Source organism: Sus scrofa, chromosome 12 (assembly GCF_054392235.1).
Source record: "Sus scrofa isolate SSC_HxYL_T2T_F1_AM1 chromosome 12, Sscrofa_HxYL_maternal_Yorkshire_Landrace_v2.0, whole genome shotgun sequence".
NCBI classification, from domain to species: Eukaryota; Metazoa; Chordata; class Mammalia; order Artiodactyla; family Suidae; genus Sus; species Sus scrofa.
Window position 1 is genome coordinate 14641172 of NC_139394.1, and position 19225 is coordinate 14660396.

The 19225-nt window shown below is 41.3% G+C and overlaps 1 protein-coding gene across 7 annotated transcripts in view; it reads left to right on the forward strand.

Annotated features, from left to right (window-relative positions):
- The first annotated feature begins 1032 nt into the window (after positions 1-1032).
- Positions 1033-19225, forward strand: part of POLG2 (DNA polymerase gamma 2, accessory subunit) — a 67391-nt gene continuing 49198 nt past the window's right edge. For 3 of the 7 annotated variants that reach the window (XR_014820944.1, XR_014820945.1, XR_014820943.1), the window contains exons 1-7: positions 1033-1635; positions 6826-6952; positions 7069-7180; positions 7989-8162; positions 9005-9145; positions 11824-11879; positions 16875-16975. Coding sequence is in view for 2 of the 7 variants with exons in the window: in XM_021066763.2 (XP_020922422.2) it covers positions 1083-1635; positions 6826-6952; positions 7069-7180; positions 7989-8162; positions 9005-9145; positions 11799-11879; positions 16875-16975 (1289 nt within the window). In the remaining 5 variants the exon portion in view is untranslated. Of the gene's footprint in view, positions 1636-6825; positions 6953-7068; positions 7181-7988; positions 8163-9004; positions 9146-11798; positions 11880-16874; positions 16976-19225 lie in introns of all 7 variants that reach the window. The other 4 variants (XR_014820942.1, XM_021066763.2, XR_014820946.1 and 1 more) reach the window with 2 other exon arrangements.

Consider the following 19225-nt stretch of genomic DNA (forward strand, 5'->3'; position numbering starts at 1 on the left):
CAGCCTTTTTGCCTAGAAACGCAAGGAAGGCCTAGAATTACAATAAAAGGCCAACATTTTGGGTTTTCCAGCTAATGCTAGCTGCATGCAGAGATTCCTGGACCAGGGATTGACTAGCTACAGCAGAGGTGATGGCCAAGTCCTTAACCACTGAGCAACGAGGGAACTGCAAAGACTATGACCACTTAATTTTTGTGAACACAAGGTTAATAAGGGGCATTTCCTTGGCTGGTGTTTTGTTTTTTTTTGTTTTTGTTTTGGCTTTTTGCTTTTTCTGGGTCTGCTGCTGTGGCACATGGAGGTTCCCAGGCTAGGGGTCCAATCGGAACTGTAGCCACCAGCCTACACCACAGCCACAGCACTTCAGGATCCGAGCCGAGTCTGCGACCTACATCCCAGCTCACAGCAACGCTGGATCCTTAACCCATTGAGAGGCCAAGGATCGAACCCGCAACCTTATGGTTCATAGATTCGTTAACCACTGAGCCACATGGGAACTCCTTGGCTGTTTTTTAAGGGCTGCAGCCGGGGCATATGGAAGTTCCCAGGCCAGGGATCAAATCAGAGCTGTAGCTGCAGGCCGACACCACAGCTCACAGCTACGCGTGGATCCTTAACCCACTGAGCGAGGCCAGGAATGGAACCTGCCTCCTCATGGATCCTAGCTGGGTTTGTTAACTGCTGAGCCACAAAGGGAACTCCAAAAAGGGGTATTCAAATGTGAATATGCAACATACAAAGTACTGATTGAACAAAAAGGAAAGTAAGGCTGACTCAATAGAGGCGACAGCAGGAGAATGAAAAGTAGATGGAAAGATCTTTATTGGTGTTGATGAGGACATATAAAAAGAGCAACAAATTAGGGCGAACTAGGCCTGACGGAAGTGAGAAGAACCGAGGGTCCCACATTTGCCTTTGCAAGCGGGAGAGGCCGGTAAGGGGGTTCCAGCCGGAAGAAACAGTGACGCACTTCCGTGGGTGGGGCTAGCCGTATGCACGCTCACTTCCGTCGCAACTGCGCAGTTCGCCTCCGGGAGCTTGATAGTTGTGTGGGTTTGGTCTAAGTTTAACTCCCGGGGACTATGCGCTCCGGTGCAGCCGGCAGGGCCTGCCAGAGAGTCTGCAGGTGCTTTTTTTCTGGGTTTGGGACTCGAGTAGATGGGGGGCAGCCGGAGTACTTGAGAGAAAACGGCTCCGGTTCCCTCGTAGGGCTTGCGGAGCCCCACGGTAGCGAGCGGAGAGAAGCTCCTGAGTCTAGTGATGAGGGGAGCGAGGTGCTGATAGAGATCTGTCAGAAAAGGCGTTTTCTCAGTGGCACCAAGCGGAAGCTTAGCCGAGATTCTCTTCTCAGCGGGTGCCACCCCGGCTTTGGCCCCTTGGGCATAGAGTTGCGGAAGAACCTGGCGGCAGAATGGTGGTCTTCGGTGGTGGTGTTCAGGGAGCAGGTCTTCCCGGTAGACGCCCTCCACCATGAACCGGGGCCTTCGCTGCCTGGGGACAGTGCCTTCAGGTTAGTTTCTGCAGAAACGCTACGAGAAATCTTGCAAGACAAAGAGCTGAGTAAGGAACAGCTAGTAGCATTTCTTGAGAACTTATTAAAAACTTCTGGGAATCTACGAGAGAACCTTCTTCACGGTATGCTCCACGGTTTCATGCTTCAAAATAGATGTTGGGGTGGAAAAGCAATCTCACTCGATTAAAACGAATTGCACCTGGCTCTTTATGCACGTGGAAAGGAAGTTATCTGGTTCTCATCTTGAAATAGTTGGGTTTCAACTGCTGCCCTGGAGAAAATTAGTTCATGGGATCGTTATTGTTCCTTGAAGAATCTGGCCCTAGGATCTAGTAAAGCTGTTTCATAGGGCAACCTAGAATTTTGGAGTTCACTTGAGCAGCCCTAGAATTAGGAGATTAAATCATGTGTATTAATCATAGGCTCATTGTTTCTAAAATGTTTATAAATACTTCCACAGTTTTGAATTTTACATACAATAGACTAATCAAGTGCTCATTTTTCTAGAGCAACAGGAAAATGCCCTCCCCCAGTTTTTCTTAGTGAAAACTGAGCAATAGTCTAGTTCGAAGAGCCCTTCAGGTGATTTTTGAGTTGGAAATATAATAATAGGACGAAATTGGAGTTCCCGTCGTGGCTCCGTGGTTAACGAATCTGACGAGGAACCATGAGGTTGCGGGTTTGATCCCTGGCCTTGCTCAGTGGGTTAAGGATCCGGCGTTGCCATGAGCTGTGGTGTAGGTTGCAGACGCGGCTGGGATCCCGTGTTGCTGCTGTGGCTGTGGCCTAGGCCGGTGGCTCCGGCTCAGATTCGACCCCTAGCCTGGGAACCTACATATGCTGTGGGAGAGGCCCTAGAAATGGCAAAAAGACCAAAATAATAATAATAATAATAGGACTAAATTAAGCTATATAAGTGACTCAAGTGAATACACAGAAATTTGTTTGACACAATTTGCCTTTCAAGTCAAATAGAACATGGGGGGAAAAAAAAATCAGGTTCTTGGAGTTTCCGTTGTGGCTCAACGGAAAGGAATCTGACTGGCATCCATGAGGACACAGGTTCAATCCCTGGCCTCACTCAGTGGGTTAAGACTCCTGAGTTGCCATGAGCTGTGGTGTAGATCAAAGATGCAGCTCAAATCTGGTATTGCTGTGGCTGAGGTGTAGGCCAGCGGCTACTCTGATTCAACCCCTAGCCTGGGAACCTCCATATGCTATGGGTGCAGCCCTAAAAAGACCAAAAAAAAAAAAAAAAAGAAAGAAAAAAATCAGGTTCTTTAGAGGACAGACTTGCTACAGCATCTCATCTTTGCAAAGCGCTATCCTTGCCATTTTTTATTAAGCGGTACTATGAAGTAATTTAAAATAACCAATGTCCATTGTTTCTGAAAATTAGTACCTGTATTGTAACCTTTTAAAGATTTTTCCGTAATAAAATAAAGCAAGCTTAAACTGGTGAGTATATAGGACAGTTTTAATGTGTACTACTTTAATTATTCCATGGTAGTTTTACTTTGGGGGAATTAAATCTCTGCTCATTATCATATCCCAAAACAAAGTCAATCTTTTATTCCCTTTTAGAAAATGAAACATAGCTCTCTTGGATTCATCAAAGTACTTATTGATGTTCCAGACATTTCCTTGCCTTTAAGAAACTTAAATCCGGAGTTCCCGTCATGGCGCAGCAGAAGCGAATCTGACTAGGAATCATGAGGTTGTGGGTTCGATCCCTGGCCTTGATCAGTGGGTTAAGGATCCAGTGTTGCCGTGAGCTGTGGTGTAGGTCGCAGACGTGGCCCGGATCTGGCGTTGCTGTGGCTGTGGGGCAACGGCTCTGATTAGACCCCTAGCCTGGGAACCTCCATACACCGTGGGTGCGGCTCTCAAACGACAAAAAAAACCTAAAGACTTAAGTCCACTTATTTGCCAAATCTTTTGGTTGTCTAGTGTTTTAGCTTAAGTACCAGTTTGCCATTTCTTTCTATGCCCAATGCCCTTGCCGTCTTTATTTCATGTCTGAAATATTGTGGTAGCCTCTACTTACGGATGGGTTTTTAAAAATTCTCAGCCATTGTGTTTCCAAGTATTGTTACTGCCCCGTTCTCTTCCTTCTGTCCTTCTGTGGCTAATTACACATATGTTAGACTTCCCTCCCACCCAGTCTTGTTAGCAACTTTCTTGAATACATTATCACGTTTTAAAGTCTATGTCTGATAACTCAGATGTCTGTTTCCAATATCTGTTTTTCTCTGGGTGTTTTGGTCATTTGGACTTCTCTCTTGGTTTTCGAGGTAATTTGTGTGTTCACTGTAGAGATAAACTGAGGCTTGGGTGGCATTGTTTTCTTTTGCTTTTGGCAGGCAGCTAGGGCATATCTTGATACAATCCAGGATTAAGTTTATTGAGGCTGGGCTTCGGTCTTTTCACTTAACCTCCACTCCTAGAGTGTAGCCCTTTTGAGTGTCTCTAGTGAAAGGCTGGGATGTTTTCCAGCCCGCCCCGGCCACGAGCCAGGAACTACAATTTTTGTACTTCTTGGCCCCAGAAGATGGGAAGCTCTGCTCAGCATTTCAGCTTCTCAGCTCTGCTACTTCAAATTTGGAAAAGTAGCACATGTTGGATTCACCTCTCTGCTCTTCTTTTCTCTCCCAATCTTGGACCCTCAAGTCTTTACTGCCTTGATAGCTCTCTTATGTCTTTAAACAGATTTTTTTTAAGTTTCTTGACCAACTTTTCTTGTTAGCAACATGTTAGGCTACTATTACCAGATGTAGAAATCTCAAAGTAACTCTTGAACACAGTGTTAACATTTAGTGGGAAATAAGTGCGTAAAGAACTACAAATAAATCTTGAACTTAGATTTATTCTAAGTAGAAATGCTGGGGGAGTTCCCGTTGTGGCTCAGCAGAAAGAGATCTGACTATATAAGGACACAGGTTCAATCCCTGGCCTCGCTCAGTGGGTGAAGGATCTGGCATTGCCGTGAGCTGTGGTGTAGGTCGCAGACGCAGCTCAGACGGGGAGTTGCTGTGGCTGTGGTATAGGCTGGCCACAGCTCCAATTTGGCTCCTAGCCTGGGAACCTCCATATGCCACGAGTGGAGCCCTAAAAAGACAAAAAAGGAAATGTTGGTATTGTAATTCTAAAGCTATTTCATATGTGTATTATAGGATAAAGCGAATAGATCAATGGATCAATTTATTATCCAAGATTTTCACTGTAAGAGAAAAGATATATATATATATACATATATATATATATATAAATAGGCGAAGATAAACATTGTAAGGTTAAACTTGAATTGACTATCAGTATAAACTCATGAGTTTTTAAAAATATATATTCTAACTTTCTTCATTGAAAGGGCCTGGAAGTGATTACATTAGCAATGAGCGTACCTACCCAGAATTTGGTTTCTTTTTCCTCTTCTTTTTTTTGGCTTCACCTGTAGCATGTGAAAGTTTCTGAGCCAGAGATTGAATCCAAGCCACAGCTGTGACAATGCCAGATCCTTAACCCATTCCACCACAGTGGAAACACCCAGAATTTGGTTTCTCTAAGGAACCAGTGCTGGGAGAAGTGGCTCACTCCAAGTCTGGGCAGGGAAAGAACAAGGTGATTTGGGGACAGTTTATGGTGCTAGAAAGCAAAGAATTACTAGAAGACTAGTAGATTTATGTTAAAAGGACACAGAAGCTGCCTTGTAGGAGATTCCCACTGGGTAAGTTTGGGACAAATTAAAAATTAAAATATATATTGATGGTAATGGATAAGAACACATTAAATAAAATTAAAAATCTAATCTACAGGGTTAATCAAAAAAATAATTGAGAAGGAGGAGGTGAAGAAAGTTTGTTTTACAGAAGCTTTGCAATAAATATAGAAAGGAAAAAGAGATTAGAGAAGAATCACCACTTTGATTTTGTAATCACCAGTATAATAATTCAAGGGTCATCAGTGTATTCTAAAATATTGGGTGTTGGAGTTTCCGACGTGGCTCAGTGGTTAATGAATCCGACTAAGAACCATGAGGTTGCAGATTTGATCCCTGGCCTTGCTCAGTGGGTTAAGGATCGGGCATTGCTGTGAGCTGTGATGTAGATCGAAGACGTGGCTTGGATCCCGTGTTGCTGTGGCTCTGGTGTAGGCTACAGCTCCGATTGGACCCCTAGCCTGGGAACCTCCATATGCTTCGGGAGCAGCCCTTTGGCAAAAAAGACCAAAAAAAAAAAAAAAAATATATATATATATATATATATACATGTGTATATATATATTGGGTGGAAGGGAATTCCCACTATGGCATAGTGGATTAATGATCTGGCTTATCTCCGTGGAGACTCCCGTTTTGATCCCCAGCCTGGGGCAGTGGGTTAAAGATCCAGCATTGTTGCAGCTGTGGCATAAGTCACAACTGGGGCTTGGATTCAATCCCTAGTCTGGAGATTTCCATGTGCCATGGGGTGGCTGAAAAAGAAAAAAAAATTTTTTTAGAGGTATTGGGTGGGAGACACTTGGAGAGCAGGATAATGTTGGGCAATGGATAGTCACTACCTAGATAATCAAATCTCGTTTCATTAAAAGTGGGATAATTTGATATTATGTTCCTCCTGTTAGTTGATGTGTATATCTTACTGCATCCAATGTCGTATTTATTCCTGCTAAAAATAATTAAGCCAAATTATAAGGAAGCTTCAGACAAATCTAATGTGAGATAATCCATGACTGGCTTGTACTCAAAAAGAAAAATGTCATCGGAATTCCTCTTGTGGCCTTGCTCGGTGGATTAAGGATCTGTCATTGCCATGAGCTGTGGTGTAGGCAGCAGCTACAGCACACATGGCATATGGAGTTCCCAGGCTAGGGATCAAATCAGAGCTACAGCTGCTGGCCTACGCCACAACAACGCGAATCTGAACAGGATCCAAGCCATGTCTTCAGCCTGCACCACACAGCTCAGGGCAACACCAGTTCCTTAACCCACTGCACAAGGCCAGGGAATCGAACCCATATCCTCATAGATACTAGTTGGGTTCATTACTACTGAGCCACAGGGGAACTTCCAAGTTTACAGATATTTATTGTACTGTCCTTTCAAGTTTACTATGAATTTAAAAATCTTCGAACTAAAGAGTTGGGGGACACTTCCCAAAATTAAATGGTAATCAGTTAAGATCTACCTTAGTACTTCCATGTTACTATACTTACTGCTGTGTTAGCATTATATTATTAATTTGTGTATTAATTATACCAAAATGACTTGGGTTTATAGACTAGATTCATACAATGATTGGTTTATCATTTGACAGGTGCCTTGGAGCATTATGTTAATTACCTGGATCTGATGAATAAGAGGCTACCTTTTGGCCTTGCTCAGATTGGAGTGTGTTTTCATCCTGTTTCTGACACTAAACAGACATCTGATGCTGTTAAAAGGTACACACACACACAAAAAATGGCAAAATAACTTGGCCTTATGTTTAAAGAGTCACTTTCACTTTGGGAGAATTTGTATGATTTTCAAATAAATGATTATCTGTTATTTCTGATAGCCAAAGAATCGGTGAAAAGACTGAAGCTTCACTGGTGTGGTTTACTTCATCAAGAACTGCAAGCCAGTGGCTTGATTTCTGGCTACGTCATCGACTCCTGTGGTGGAGAAAGGTATGACACTCATTACCCTTAACTTAATAATTAATAGGCAGCGTGTCCTAGTGTGTCAGAGGTAATAGTTCTCTCTAATAAGTTAAATTTCATTTGATGTAGCTATAGGAGACAGCTATATGATACATTAACAAAAACAAAAAAAAACAATTGTAATGATTTTCATTATTCCATTAAACGAAATTTCTTTGGTAAAGACTTGGTTGATATCTCTCTTGCTCAGAAACTTTGGTTAGTAGGACTTTACATTTAGGGTAAAGTTCAGATTCCCTAGCCTGGCATTCCTGGCTGGTATAGAGTGGGACACTTGCCCTATCTTAGAGCTGTAGCTTTTGCTCCTCACCACCGGAAACTCTCTCTCGTAGTCAAATTGTTCTGTAATTTACAATCCAGTTTTAGTGTATGCTAAAGAGAAAAGAGTTGAAGTAAGTGTTTTTATCTTGCCATTGTCTTATTTCTCTAACTCTTAAAATCTCCAAACACCTAAACTAAATGGGATAATCACAAATAATCAAGCTCTTCACAGAAGCATAAGAATGGTATGTGGTACTTTCCTCATTATCCCATTTAGTTCATAGGTCCTTTCCCTCTTGTTAATTGACCACAGAAAGGCTCGATAACATCAACAGGTTTTCTCTGTAGTTCTTTCAGATTAAAAACCAGTATTTTCAACAGTGCATTCACTCATATTTAATTAAACTTAAATTTTTTTTGGGGGGGGACTTGACCAGTTTCATTCAGTTGCCGCAGGCAAATTTAATTTTTAATATTATTTTAATAAGTTAATAAGACAAACTTTCTTTTCCAGTTTGCCATGAGTCCATCTAACTTCAGCAGCAGTGATTGTCAGGATGAAGCAGGCCGGAAGGGAAACAAACTTTACTACAATTTTCCCTGGGGAAAGGAGCCAATAGAAACCCTGTGGAATCTAGGAGATCAAGAACTTTTACATAAGTATCCAGAAAATGTGGCTCAATTGCACGTATGTTTTCCCTTGTGCTCCCATGTATCCTTTACCCAGATTCTCCGTGATCATTCCTGAACCACTGTGGAATAAGCTGTGGACGTCGTGCCCCATGACCTCTTAATGCTTCACTGTGTGTTTCTCAAGAACAAGGACACGTTTATGTAACCCCAGTGCAACCATCGAAATCAGAAAGAAGCACTAATCTGCTATTACTATGCAATCCATAGAATCCTTCAAAGGCAACCAGTTATTCCAGCCTGCCCCTTAGCGGTCCAGGATCCAGTCTAGAATCATGTATTTCATGTAGTTGTTATGTGTCCTTAGTCTCCTTCAAATGAATGAATCCTTTTATCTTTCCTTGTCTTTCATAACCTTGACATTTTTGAAGAGTATAGGCCAGTTATTTTGTAGAGTGCCCCTCAGTTTGAGTGTCTCTCATGTTTCCTCGTGATTTATGTATCTTTGCTAGGAATGCCACAGAAATGTGCTACCCTCTTCTCAATGCATCATATCCATCAATTTGTTACCTTTTGTCGCTTGGTTAAGATAATGATACCAGGATTCTCCAATGTAAAGTTGTTAAGGATTTTGTACTTATTAATTGATGAATAATAAGTTTTGTGGGCAGATAGTTTAAGACAATGTAAATAACCTGTTTCTCACCAAATTTCGACCTACTGATGGCAGCCTCCATCAATTATTATAAAGGTTGCCAAGTGGTCATTTTTAAAATTAATTTTATTAATCTTTCTAGATGTATTGATCAGTTTGTATTCTGATTCTGTAAGTCTAAAATGTCATTTCAAGTGGTAGTTCTGCCAAATGGTATTTTATTTTTGTTCTACTTTTCTGTGAAGGGTCGAGATGGACGAAAAAATGTGGTTCCTTCTGTTTTATCTATAAACGGAGATCTAGACCAAGGCATGCTGGCATACCTCTATGATTCCTTCCAGCTAACGGAGAACTCCTTCACAAGAAAGAAAGATCTTCATAGAAAGGTGCTTTTGATATTTCAAGGATAGACTTGAGAAACTAAAAATATAAGTTTCTTCTTCTTTATGTTAGTGTACTTGGTTTCTAATATAAACTCTGAATCATAATTTAAGCATTTTTCAGTTTTTTAGCATCTGGCCGTAGGAATATTAAGCAGGTTCTAACCGAATAGAACCAGGAATCCCTATTGAGTAATCCTAGAGAAGTTTCTGTTTGATCTTGGGCAGCTAGACAGTGATCTCTGATTCTTAGCCCTGGGGCCTTTCCACTGATGGCTCCCACTTGTATCAAAAGCTGAGTGTTAAGTAGGATTAAGTAAGACAGACCTGCAAGAGTGGTAGAATTGATTTCTCTGCACCTGTTCTGACCCCAAGTGGCTGATCACTGGATCACAGGAGATAGACATGGGTCTGGGTCAAGGGAAAAGCTTATTTTAGGATGTGCAGTTTGAGTATCTTTATGGGTTCAAAATCAATAGGCGGGATTGAAGCTATAGGAGAAAAATGAAATGACCAATGGAGCAAGATTTTGGAAGAAACAGGAAGGATCAAGGATGGAGTTCCCATTGTGGTTCAGCAGAAAGGAACCTGACTAGCATCCATGAGGATGCAGGTTCGATCCCAGGCCTTGTTCAGAGTTAAGGATCCAGCGTTGCTGAGAGTTGTAGTGTAGGTTGCAGGTATGACTTGGATCTGCCATGGCTGTGGCTATGGTGTAGGCTGGCAGCTGCAGCTCTGATTGGACCCCTGGCCTGGGAACTTGTGTATGCTGCACATGAAGCCCTAAGAAGAAAAAAGACAGGATCAATGAGTTCCCTGGTGGCCTAGTGGGTTAAGGATCTAGCATCAATGCTGTGGCTTGGGTCACTGCTGTGGCATGGGTTCGATCTCTGGCCCTGGAACTTCTGCATCCCTTGTGCAAGGCCAAAAAAAAAAAAAAAAAAAACAAACCAGACAGAATCAAGAACACAAGTGAGGAAATTACTGCTGTGGCACAACAGGATTGCCGGCATGTTGGGAGTGCTGGGACATGGGTTCATTCTCCAGAGTGGCACAGTGGGTTGGGGATCTGGCATTGCCACAGCTGCAGCTCAGGTTTCCACTGCAGCTTGGATCTGATTCCTTGCCGGGGAACTCCATATGCCACAGGGCAGTCAAAAAAAGAAAAAAGAAAAAAAAAAAGGACACAGGTGGGGGATTTTGTCTTGAAAAAGAGTTATTTGAAAGAGCAGGGAGGAAAGAAACAATGTGTATAGCTATAAATAGGCTACCAGGCCTGGTTAGCCATTGAAGGAAGTTTTTACTCATATTCTTTATTTTCTTAGGAAATTAGAAAACAAGATTATTAGCTTAAAATATGGAGGATCAGGGGTTTAATTGGCAAGAGTTTAGAATAGTCATTCTTCCCCTTGGATGTGAAAGGAAGCTTCCCCATATCAAAAAGTTCAACCACCACTGAGTGCTAAACGGGATTAGACACCATACCTTACATAGGTAGCACCGCTCTGCATAGTTAGTGACTTAGTATGCAGTGCTCATTTAGCCTGATACGACCATTTATAGAATTGTTCTGGGGGTTGGGATTTATTGGGTATATTATCAGAGAAACAAGAGGCATGCTTTATTTCTCTTATAACCGACATCCAAACTATCAGCAAAACCTCTTTGACTCTAGCTTCAAAATATATCCTAAATCTGACCATTTCTTACCACCTCCACTGCTTGCACTCTGATCTAAGCCACTGGCATTCATCTCTCCACACTAGGTCGCCCTTTTTACACATTTCTTTGCTCCTCTGCTCAAAACACTCTGGTAAACTCATCTCACTTAGAGGAAAAACCAAAGCCCCTAAAGTGTTTTACAGATTTTTTTCCCTTTTTGACCTCCCGTTCCTCTCTACCTCACTCGATCTTCTCCCAGAAGCACAGATCTCATTGTTTCTGTGCTCTGAGCTTAGCCTTGTCATTAGTTCTCCCCTTTGTCTAGAATGCTCTTGCTCCAAATCCATGTCTTGTCCCTCAGCTGCCTTCAAGTCTGTTCAAACGTCACCTCAGAAAGGAGACTTTCTCTTACTACCTTATTTAAAACTGCAAACAGCCCACCCCCAGCTCACCCCTTGCCAGCACTAACAGTCTTTTTTTTTTTTTCTTTTTTTTCTTTTTGGCATTTACCGCCTTCAAATATATTATTTACCTATTTATTTTATTATCTGCTTCTCCCCATTATGAGGGACAGAGACTTGTCCCCATCACCTAGAACTGTTTCTTGTCCCAAGTAGCCATTCAAATGTTTATTGAATGGTGGAATGAATGCCTCGAGTGATGGGTTTGGGCTAGAGAAAGTCCCAAGTGATGAGCCATGTGGCCCAGACTGGGTAGGGAAAGCAGTGATGACTAGAAGGGGCATTTCACTGAGGGAAAATGGAGCTGTCAGAAAATGGGAGAGTATCAAGTGCACTTACTTCTGCAGAACATCTAAATGGAGAAATCTATGAGCAGCTAAATGTAGACGACCGATACATCGTTCTACGGTATTTTATGACCTCAGCTAGCTTCCATTTTCACACAGATAATACTGTTTAAGAAGCTCTATGTTTGTTGGTACTTGTGTTATATTTAAACAAGATATGCTGTCCTTCCCCTCCCAAAATTGTTTTAGGTGCTTAAACTTCACCCTTGTTTAGCCCCTATTAAGGTTGCTTTGGATGTGGGAAGAGGACCAACAGTGGAACTAAGACAGGTGGGTTAAACAAGTTTTAATGTTGTGATTTCAATTATAACCATTATTCCAAGTAAATGAGTAGTTTGCCATTTAAAGTTTTATTTTGATTGATTTATTTTTAAAAGTTTTAATTAAATAATAAACTGTGGATAAATACTATGGTTAATTATAGATCATTTGAAATACAGTGTATTAGAGACGCTGAATACAATTCAGTGGATTTTGCTGTTAATGTCATGCCCAGTCATAAGTGCTTTTTTAATTTTTATCTAATTTTTTTTTTTTTTTTGTCTTTTGTCTTTTTTTAGGGCCTCACCCACAGCATACAGAGGTTCCCAGGCTAGAGGTCTAATCAGAGCTGTTGCCGCTGGCCTACGCCACAACTCACAGCAACACCGGATCCTTAACCCACTGAGTGAGGCCACGCCACAACCATAGCAGTGCCGGGTCTGAGCTGCATCTGTCATGTATACCACAGCTCATTGCAACGCTGGATCCTTAACCCACTGAGCAAGGCCAGGGATCAAACCTTTATCCTCATGGATACTAGTCAGGTTCATTACTGCTGAGCCATGACAAGAACTCCACCCCTTCCCTTTTTAACTTAACACTTGAGAAACTTGGTGTAAGCACAGGTTCTAGATCTGTAATCTTATTTTGATTTTTCTAATCTATCTGGTCAAATTAAATACTTAAAAGCCAGGACCCCATTGAGCAGTTGTTTCAGTATGGGCGACACAGACCTGAGGACACTAGAAATATTGAGCCAGGCTTATGTGGTGAGGGAAGGTAATGGTTTAATTTCCTCATTTTCCCCCAGGATTGTGGAAGGCTCCCCAATACTAGTAGGTAGGAGGTTCCTGAGTTTTTGTTTTTTTGTTTTTGTTTTTTTGTTTTTTTTTTTCCGGTTGGTTGGTTTGTTTTTGCTTGAAGGACAAAGAACTTTGCTCCCTAGATTTTTGTCATTACCGTTGCAGGCCCTTTTTTGTTTTGTTTTTGTTTATAAGAATATTTGTAGTATTTTGTCCCTTGAGTGTTTTACCCAAATAGTAATGTGTTGTATGTCTTACTCTGTTTTAAAATTTTCTCCTTAGCATATGACAGAGCAGATCCTTAGCATGTAACCTTCTGGGCTGTTAAAGAGTTTTTGTTGGTTTTATACATAGGGATGAGATTTTTTTGGATAAAATGAATATATAGCCTCAATTTCACTATTTGAGCTAGACTGCTCTCCAGATTGGCTGCAGCTGTTTGGACTCTCATACGTGGTGTGAGGGGCTCTCATTTCCCCGTGTCTTCACCTGCGCTTAATCATGCTTAGAGCATTGGTTTTTTTTTTTTTTTTTTCTCTTCTACCTTCTGTTAGAGCACATTTTCTCCTGGCAACCACTAACTTAGTAAATTTTATATTTATTTTTCCCTGTTCATTTCTGAGATTTATTAATATCTATATTTTCATCTAACCCCCAAAATGCTCAGTACCTTAACACCCATTTACTTTGCTCTGGTCTTTCCCTGAAACTTGTTAGAAATGCAGATTCTTCCCAGACCTGCTAAATCAGAAACTAGGGGTGGTCGGGTCGGGGTGGGTGAAGGCCGGGCCACCTCTGTTTTGACAAGACCTCCAGTTGATGCTGATGCTAAAGTTTGAGAGACAGTGCTCTAGCTCAGACACACACCCCTCCCCTTCCCCTTGAGGACATTTGGTAATGTCTGGGACCATTTTTGGTTGTCACAAGGTGGGGGAGGGTGCTCTAGGCATCTAATGGAGGCCAGAGATGCTGGGGTTTTTTTTTTCTTTTTTTTTTTTTATTGCTCAAGTGAATTTATCATATCTGTAGTTATATAATGATCATAACAATCCAATTTCACAGGATTTCCATCCCATAACCCAAGCACATCCCCCCACTCCCCAAACTGTCTCCTCTGGAGACCATAAGTTTTTCAGTGTCTGTGAGTCAGCATCTGTTCTGCGAAGTTCAGTCTGTCCTTTTTTCAAATTCCACATGTCAGTGAAAGCATTTGATGTTGGTGTCTCATTGTATGGCTGACTTCACTTAGCATGATAATTTCTAGGTCCATCCATGTTGCTAAAAATGCTGGTATTTCATTCATTTTAATGGCAGAGTAATATTCCATTGTGTTTATGTACCACATCTTCTTGATCCACTCCTCTGTCGGTGGACATTTAGGTTGTTTCCATGTCTTGGCTATTGAAAATAGTGCTGCAATGAACATCGGAGTACATGTGTCTTTGCGAGTCGTGGTTTTCTCTGGATAGGTGCCCAGGAGTGGGCTTGCTGGATCGAATGGTAGTTCTATGTTTAGTTTTCTGAGGAATCTCCATACTGTTTTCCACAGTGGCTGCACCAATTACAATCCCACCAACAGTGTACTAGTGTTCCTTTTTCTCCATACCCTGTCCAGCACTTATTGTTTGTAGACTTTTGGATGATGGCCATTCTGGCTGTTGTAAGGTGGTACCTCATCTTGGTTTTGATTTGCATTTCTCTAAGAATGAGTGATGTTGAACATCTTTTCACGTGTTTTTTGGCCATCTGTATGTCTTCTTTGGAGAACTGTCTGTTTAGATCTGCCCATTTTTTGAAGGGGTTGTTTGTTTTTTTGGTATGGAGCTGCAGAAGGTGTTTATAAATTTTGGAGATTAATCCCTTGTCAGTCGATTCATTTGCAAAGATTTTCTCCCATTCTGTGGGTTGTCTTTTTCGTTTTGTTGAGGGTTTCCTTTGCTGTGCAGAAACTTTTAAGTTTGATTAGGTCCCATTTGTTAATTTTTGTTTTTACTGTCGTTACTCTAAGAGGTGGATCTGAGAAGATGTTGCTGTTGTGTATGTCAGAGAGTGTTTGGCCTATGTTTTCCTCTAGGAGTTTGATAGTGTCTGGTCTTATATCTAGGTCTCTAATCCATTTGGAGTTCATTTTTGTGTATGGTGTTAGGGAGTGTTCTCATTTCATTCTTTTCCATGTGGCTGTCCAGTTTTCCCAGCACCACTTATTGAACAAGCTGTCCTTTCTCCATTGTATATTCTTGCCTCCTTTGTCATAGATTAGTTGGCTGTAGGTGCATGGGTTGAATTCTGGGCTTTCTATCCTGTTCCACTGATCTATATTTCTGTCACTGTGCCAGTACCATACAGTTTTGATGATTGTTGCTTTGTAGTATAGTCTGAAGTCCGGGAGCCTGATTCCTCCAGCTCCATTTTTCTTTTTCAGGATGTCTTTGGCTATTCTGGGTCTCTTGTGCTTCCAAACAAACTTTAAAATATTTTGTTTGAGTTCTGTGGAAAATGTCCTTGGTAATTTGATAGGGATTGCATTCAATCTGTATATTGCCTCATGTAGTATAGTCATTTTGATAATACTAACTCTTCCAATCCATGAGCATGGTATATTTTTCCATCTATTTGTGTCATCTTTGATTTCTTTCATCAGTGGCTTGTAGTTTTCAGAGTACAGGTCTTTTATCTCTTTAGGTAGGTTTACTCTTAGGTATTTTATTCTTTTGGATGTGATGGTAAATGGGATTGCTTCCCTACTTTCAGAGATGCTGTTTATCATCCTATGGCAGCAGTACCAGTGAACAAAATACTGCTTTAGAGTTTTAGTCCTAGGTTAAGAGCATTTAAATTTTTTCTTTTGGAGTTCCCATCATGGCTTAGGGGTTAATGAACCTGACTAGCATCCATGAGGACATGGGTTCGATCCCTGGCCTCGCTCAGTGGGTTGAGGAGCTGGCGTGAGCCGTGGTGTCAGTCCCAAACGCAGCTGGATCTATATTACTGTGGCTGCGGCATAGGCTGGCAGCTACAGCTCTGATTGGACCCCTAGCCTGGGAACCTCCATGTGCCTCGGGTTTGGCCCTAAAAAGACAAAAAGTAAATAAAATAAAATTTGTCTTTGTTTTGCTTCAACATTGTTAAGAAGACAGGAGTTCCCGTCGTGGCGCAGTGGTTAACAAATCCGACTAGGAACCATGAGGTTGCGGGTTCGGTCCTTGCCCTTGCTCAGTGGGTTAACGATCCGGCGTTGCCGTGAGCTGTGGTGTAGGTTGCAGACGCGGCTCGGATCCCGCGTTGCTGTGGCTCTGGCGTAGGCCGGTGGCTACAGCTCCGATTCAACCCCTAGCCTGGGAACCTCCATATGCCGTGGGAGCGGCCCAAGAAATAGCAACAACAACAACAACAACAAAAGACAAAAAGACAAAAAAGACCCAAAAAAATAAATAAATAATTAATTAAAAAAAATAAAAAAAAAAAAAAAGAAGACAGTGTACTATGTCATTTACTCTATTACTTCTGTATTTCCAGTCAGGCTTCTGTCTCCAGCATTCCACTGAAACTAACCATTCTCCTCTTGAAGCATTTTCTTTAGTTGGCTTCACAAAGAGCTCTCTCCTGGTTTTCCTCATACTCTTCTGGCTCCTTTTCCTTAGTTTGTTTTAATGACTCTTCCTTCTCTTCCTGATGTTGTGCTGTAACTCAGTGCTCAATTCTCAGAGGAGTTTAGAGTTAACATAGCCCTTTGGACTTAACTTTTTTTTTTTTGGATAGACTGTTTCGCTTTTGTGTATATTTGTGTTTTGAATGATAAAAATTCTTATATTTGGTACAAAAATTTCAGAGATTTACATCTAGTATTTAGTCTTGCTGTGTTTAAGTTCTTCAGAAGTGTACAATTTATAATATACAATATATAAAATTATCAACAATATTACCATGTAATTAAAGGGATTTATGCCCATTTTTAAAGATTTAAAAAGGAGTTTTCTGGTATTTCAGTGGATTAAGGATCTAGCATTTTCACTGCTATGGCTTGGGTCACAGCTGTGGCATGGTCTGATCCCTGGCCTCGGAATTTCCTCAGTCTGTGAGTGCAGTCAAAAAAAATAATAATAAAGATTGAAAAAGATGATTGGTGGTTTCACAAAAATAGGGTAATAACTCTAGCTACCTTTATTTCTTTCATATTTTTAGTTCTTGTATTTTTCCCCAGGTTTGTCAAGGGCTATTTAATGAACTACTAGAAAATGGAATTTCTGTATGGCCTGGTTATATGGAAACTGTACAGTCCTCATTGGAACAACTTTATGCCAAGTAAGAATTATCTTTTGTTGCTAAAACTTGTTTATTCGGAGTTTTTGATTATATGATTTTTTTTAATGAGTAACAGATTTCTTGTATTTTAAAATTATTCCTGGCATTCCCGTCATGGCGCAGCCAATTAAGAACCCAATACAATGACTGTGAGGATGTGGGTTCAATCCCTGTCCTCACTCGATGTGTTAAAGACCTGGTGTTTCCACAGGCTGCGGTGTAGGCTGCAGATGCCGCTCAGATCCCTGCGTGGCTGCAGCTGTGGTGTAGGCCTCCAGCTACAGCTTCAATTCGACCCCTAGCCCAGGAACTTCCCTTTGCTGCAGGCGTGGCTTTAAATAAAAAAGAAAAAAAAATTATTCTTAACTTTCTGGTTAGTAGAACCACATACCCTTAGTTAGTTGCTCTAGCGGGGAACAGTATTCATTGGGTGTATGTAAGCAGATACTCTGTGCACCTTCCAGACCTAACATGGTGAAGTATGTGTACCTGAGTTTATCAGGGATGGAATTTGGTGTATTGGCTACATTTGTTGAATCTGTTCTTCGGGAACCTAAGTGGAGTGCCTTTGCCCTGCTGGCCTTGTGGTTCATTCTGAGACTAAGTGGGAGATAATTCCATTTAGGAGAAAGAGAACTAGTTTTCTTACTGGTCTGTATCTGTTTACACGATTGCTCGAGACTGAAACCTGGATATTGTAATTAACTCCTCCCTCTTCCTTACTGTCCACACGGAGTCCATCACCAGCTGTTGTCATCCTCCTAAAAACATTGCACGTCCACATCTCTCCATCTTTACTGCCACTACCCGAGGTCACTAGTATCTCTTGGCTGAATTATTGAAATAATCTCCTAATTAATTTTCCTGTCTTTAGTCTTACCCCCTGCTGTTTTCATTGACTTGTATTTCTTAGCAAAGTAATTCATTATTCCCTACTTCAGATTTGTTTTGGTTTTTGTTTTTTAGCTTTTTGTGAATACACGTCCTTCAGGTGGAAGTTGTGAAGCTTAGTGTTTTGCTCCTCAGTTCTTTAGTAACTTGTTAAAATAGACCTTTTGGATGATGTCAGAAGAGAAATAGGTTTCTGTAGATAAAGCAACTGATGGTTTATCATATATAAAATGAAGGGGTTGTACTTGAATTTTCCACTATTCTCAGGTTATAAAATCTTATCCTTTGAGTCATGAGGACATTATCAAGTTATACTTGTTTTTAACATGGTAAATAAAGGCTTTATTGTCCCAGGCTATTTTTATCCAGGTATTTATTAAGCACCTACTGTGTTTTATGTACCTTTTTTTTTTTTTTTTTTGGCCATGCCCATGGCATGCAGAGGTTCCTGGGCCAGGGATTGAACCTGCACCACAGCAGTGACCTGAGCCACTGCAGTGATAATGCCAGATCCTTAACCCACTGCACCACAAAGGAACTCCTGTTTTATGTACTTTGATACAGCAGCAAACAAGACAAAAATTTCTGGTTCTTATGATGCTTATATTCTAGAAGGACAAAATAAACAATAGGCAAGTAAATAGATAGGTAATTTCTGATGGAGTCCTACAAAGCAAAGAAACATTAATGAGATAGTGTGACTGGGTAAGCCAAAAGAAGGCCAGTGTAAATTATGTTCAGGTATCTGCTAAACTAGAAACTTTGTAAGTTAGGGAGTTCCTCTCATGGCTCAGTGGGTTAAGGATCTGGCATTGCTATGAGCTGTGGTGAAGGTAGCAGACACAGCTTGGATCCCGAATTGCTATGTCTGTGGTATAGGCCGGCAGCTGTAGCTCCTGTAGCTCTGATTCGACTTCTACCCTGGGAACTTCCATATGCCTTGGGTGTGGCCCTAAAAAGCAAAAAAAAAAAAAAGTAAGTTAGCATACTAAGTTATATATTAAATATTACGCACGAGTTTTGGTATAATTTGTTGTACACTGGATCTTATTGATCTTAAAAGTCTACTATTATAGTAGTATTATAAGAGGGTTTAGTCTAGGGAGTACCCGTCGTGGCACAGCGGAAACGAATCCGACTAGGAACCATGAGGTTGTGGTTCGATCCCTGGCCTCACTCATTGGGTTAGGGATCCAGCGTTGCCATGAGCTATAGTGTAGGCCTCAGACTCGACTCAAATCTGTCATGGCTGTGGCTGTGGCCGGCGGCTACAGCTCTGATTGGACCCCTAGCCTGGGAACCTCCATGTGCTGCGGGTGTGGCCCTGAAAAGATGAAAGACCGAAAAAAAAAAAGAGTT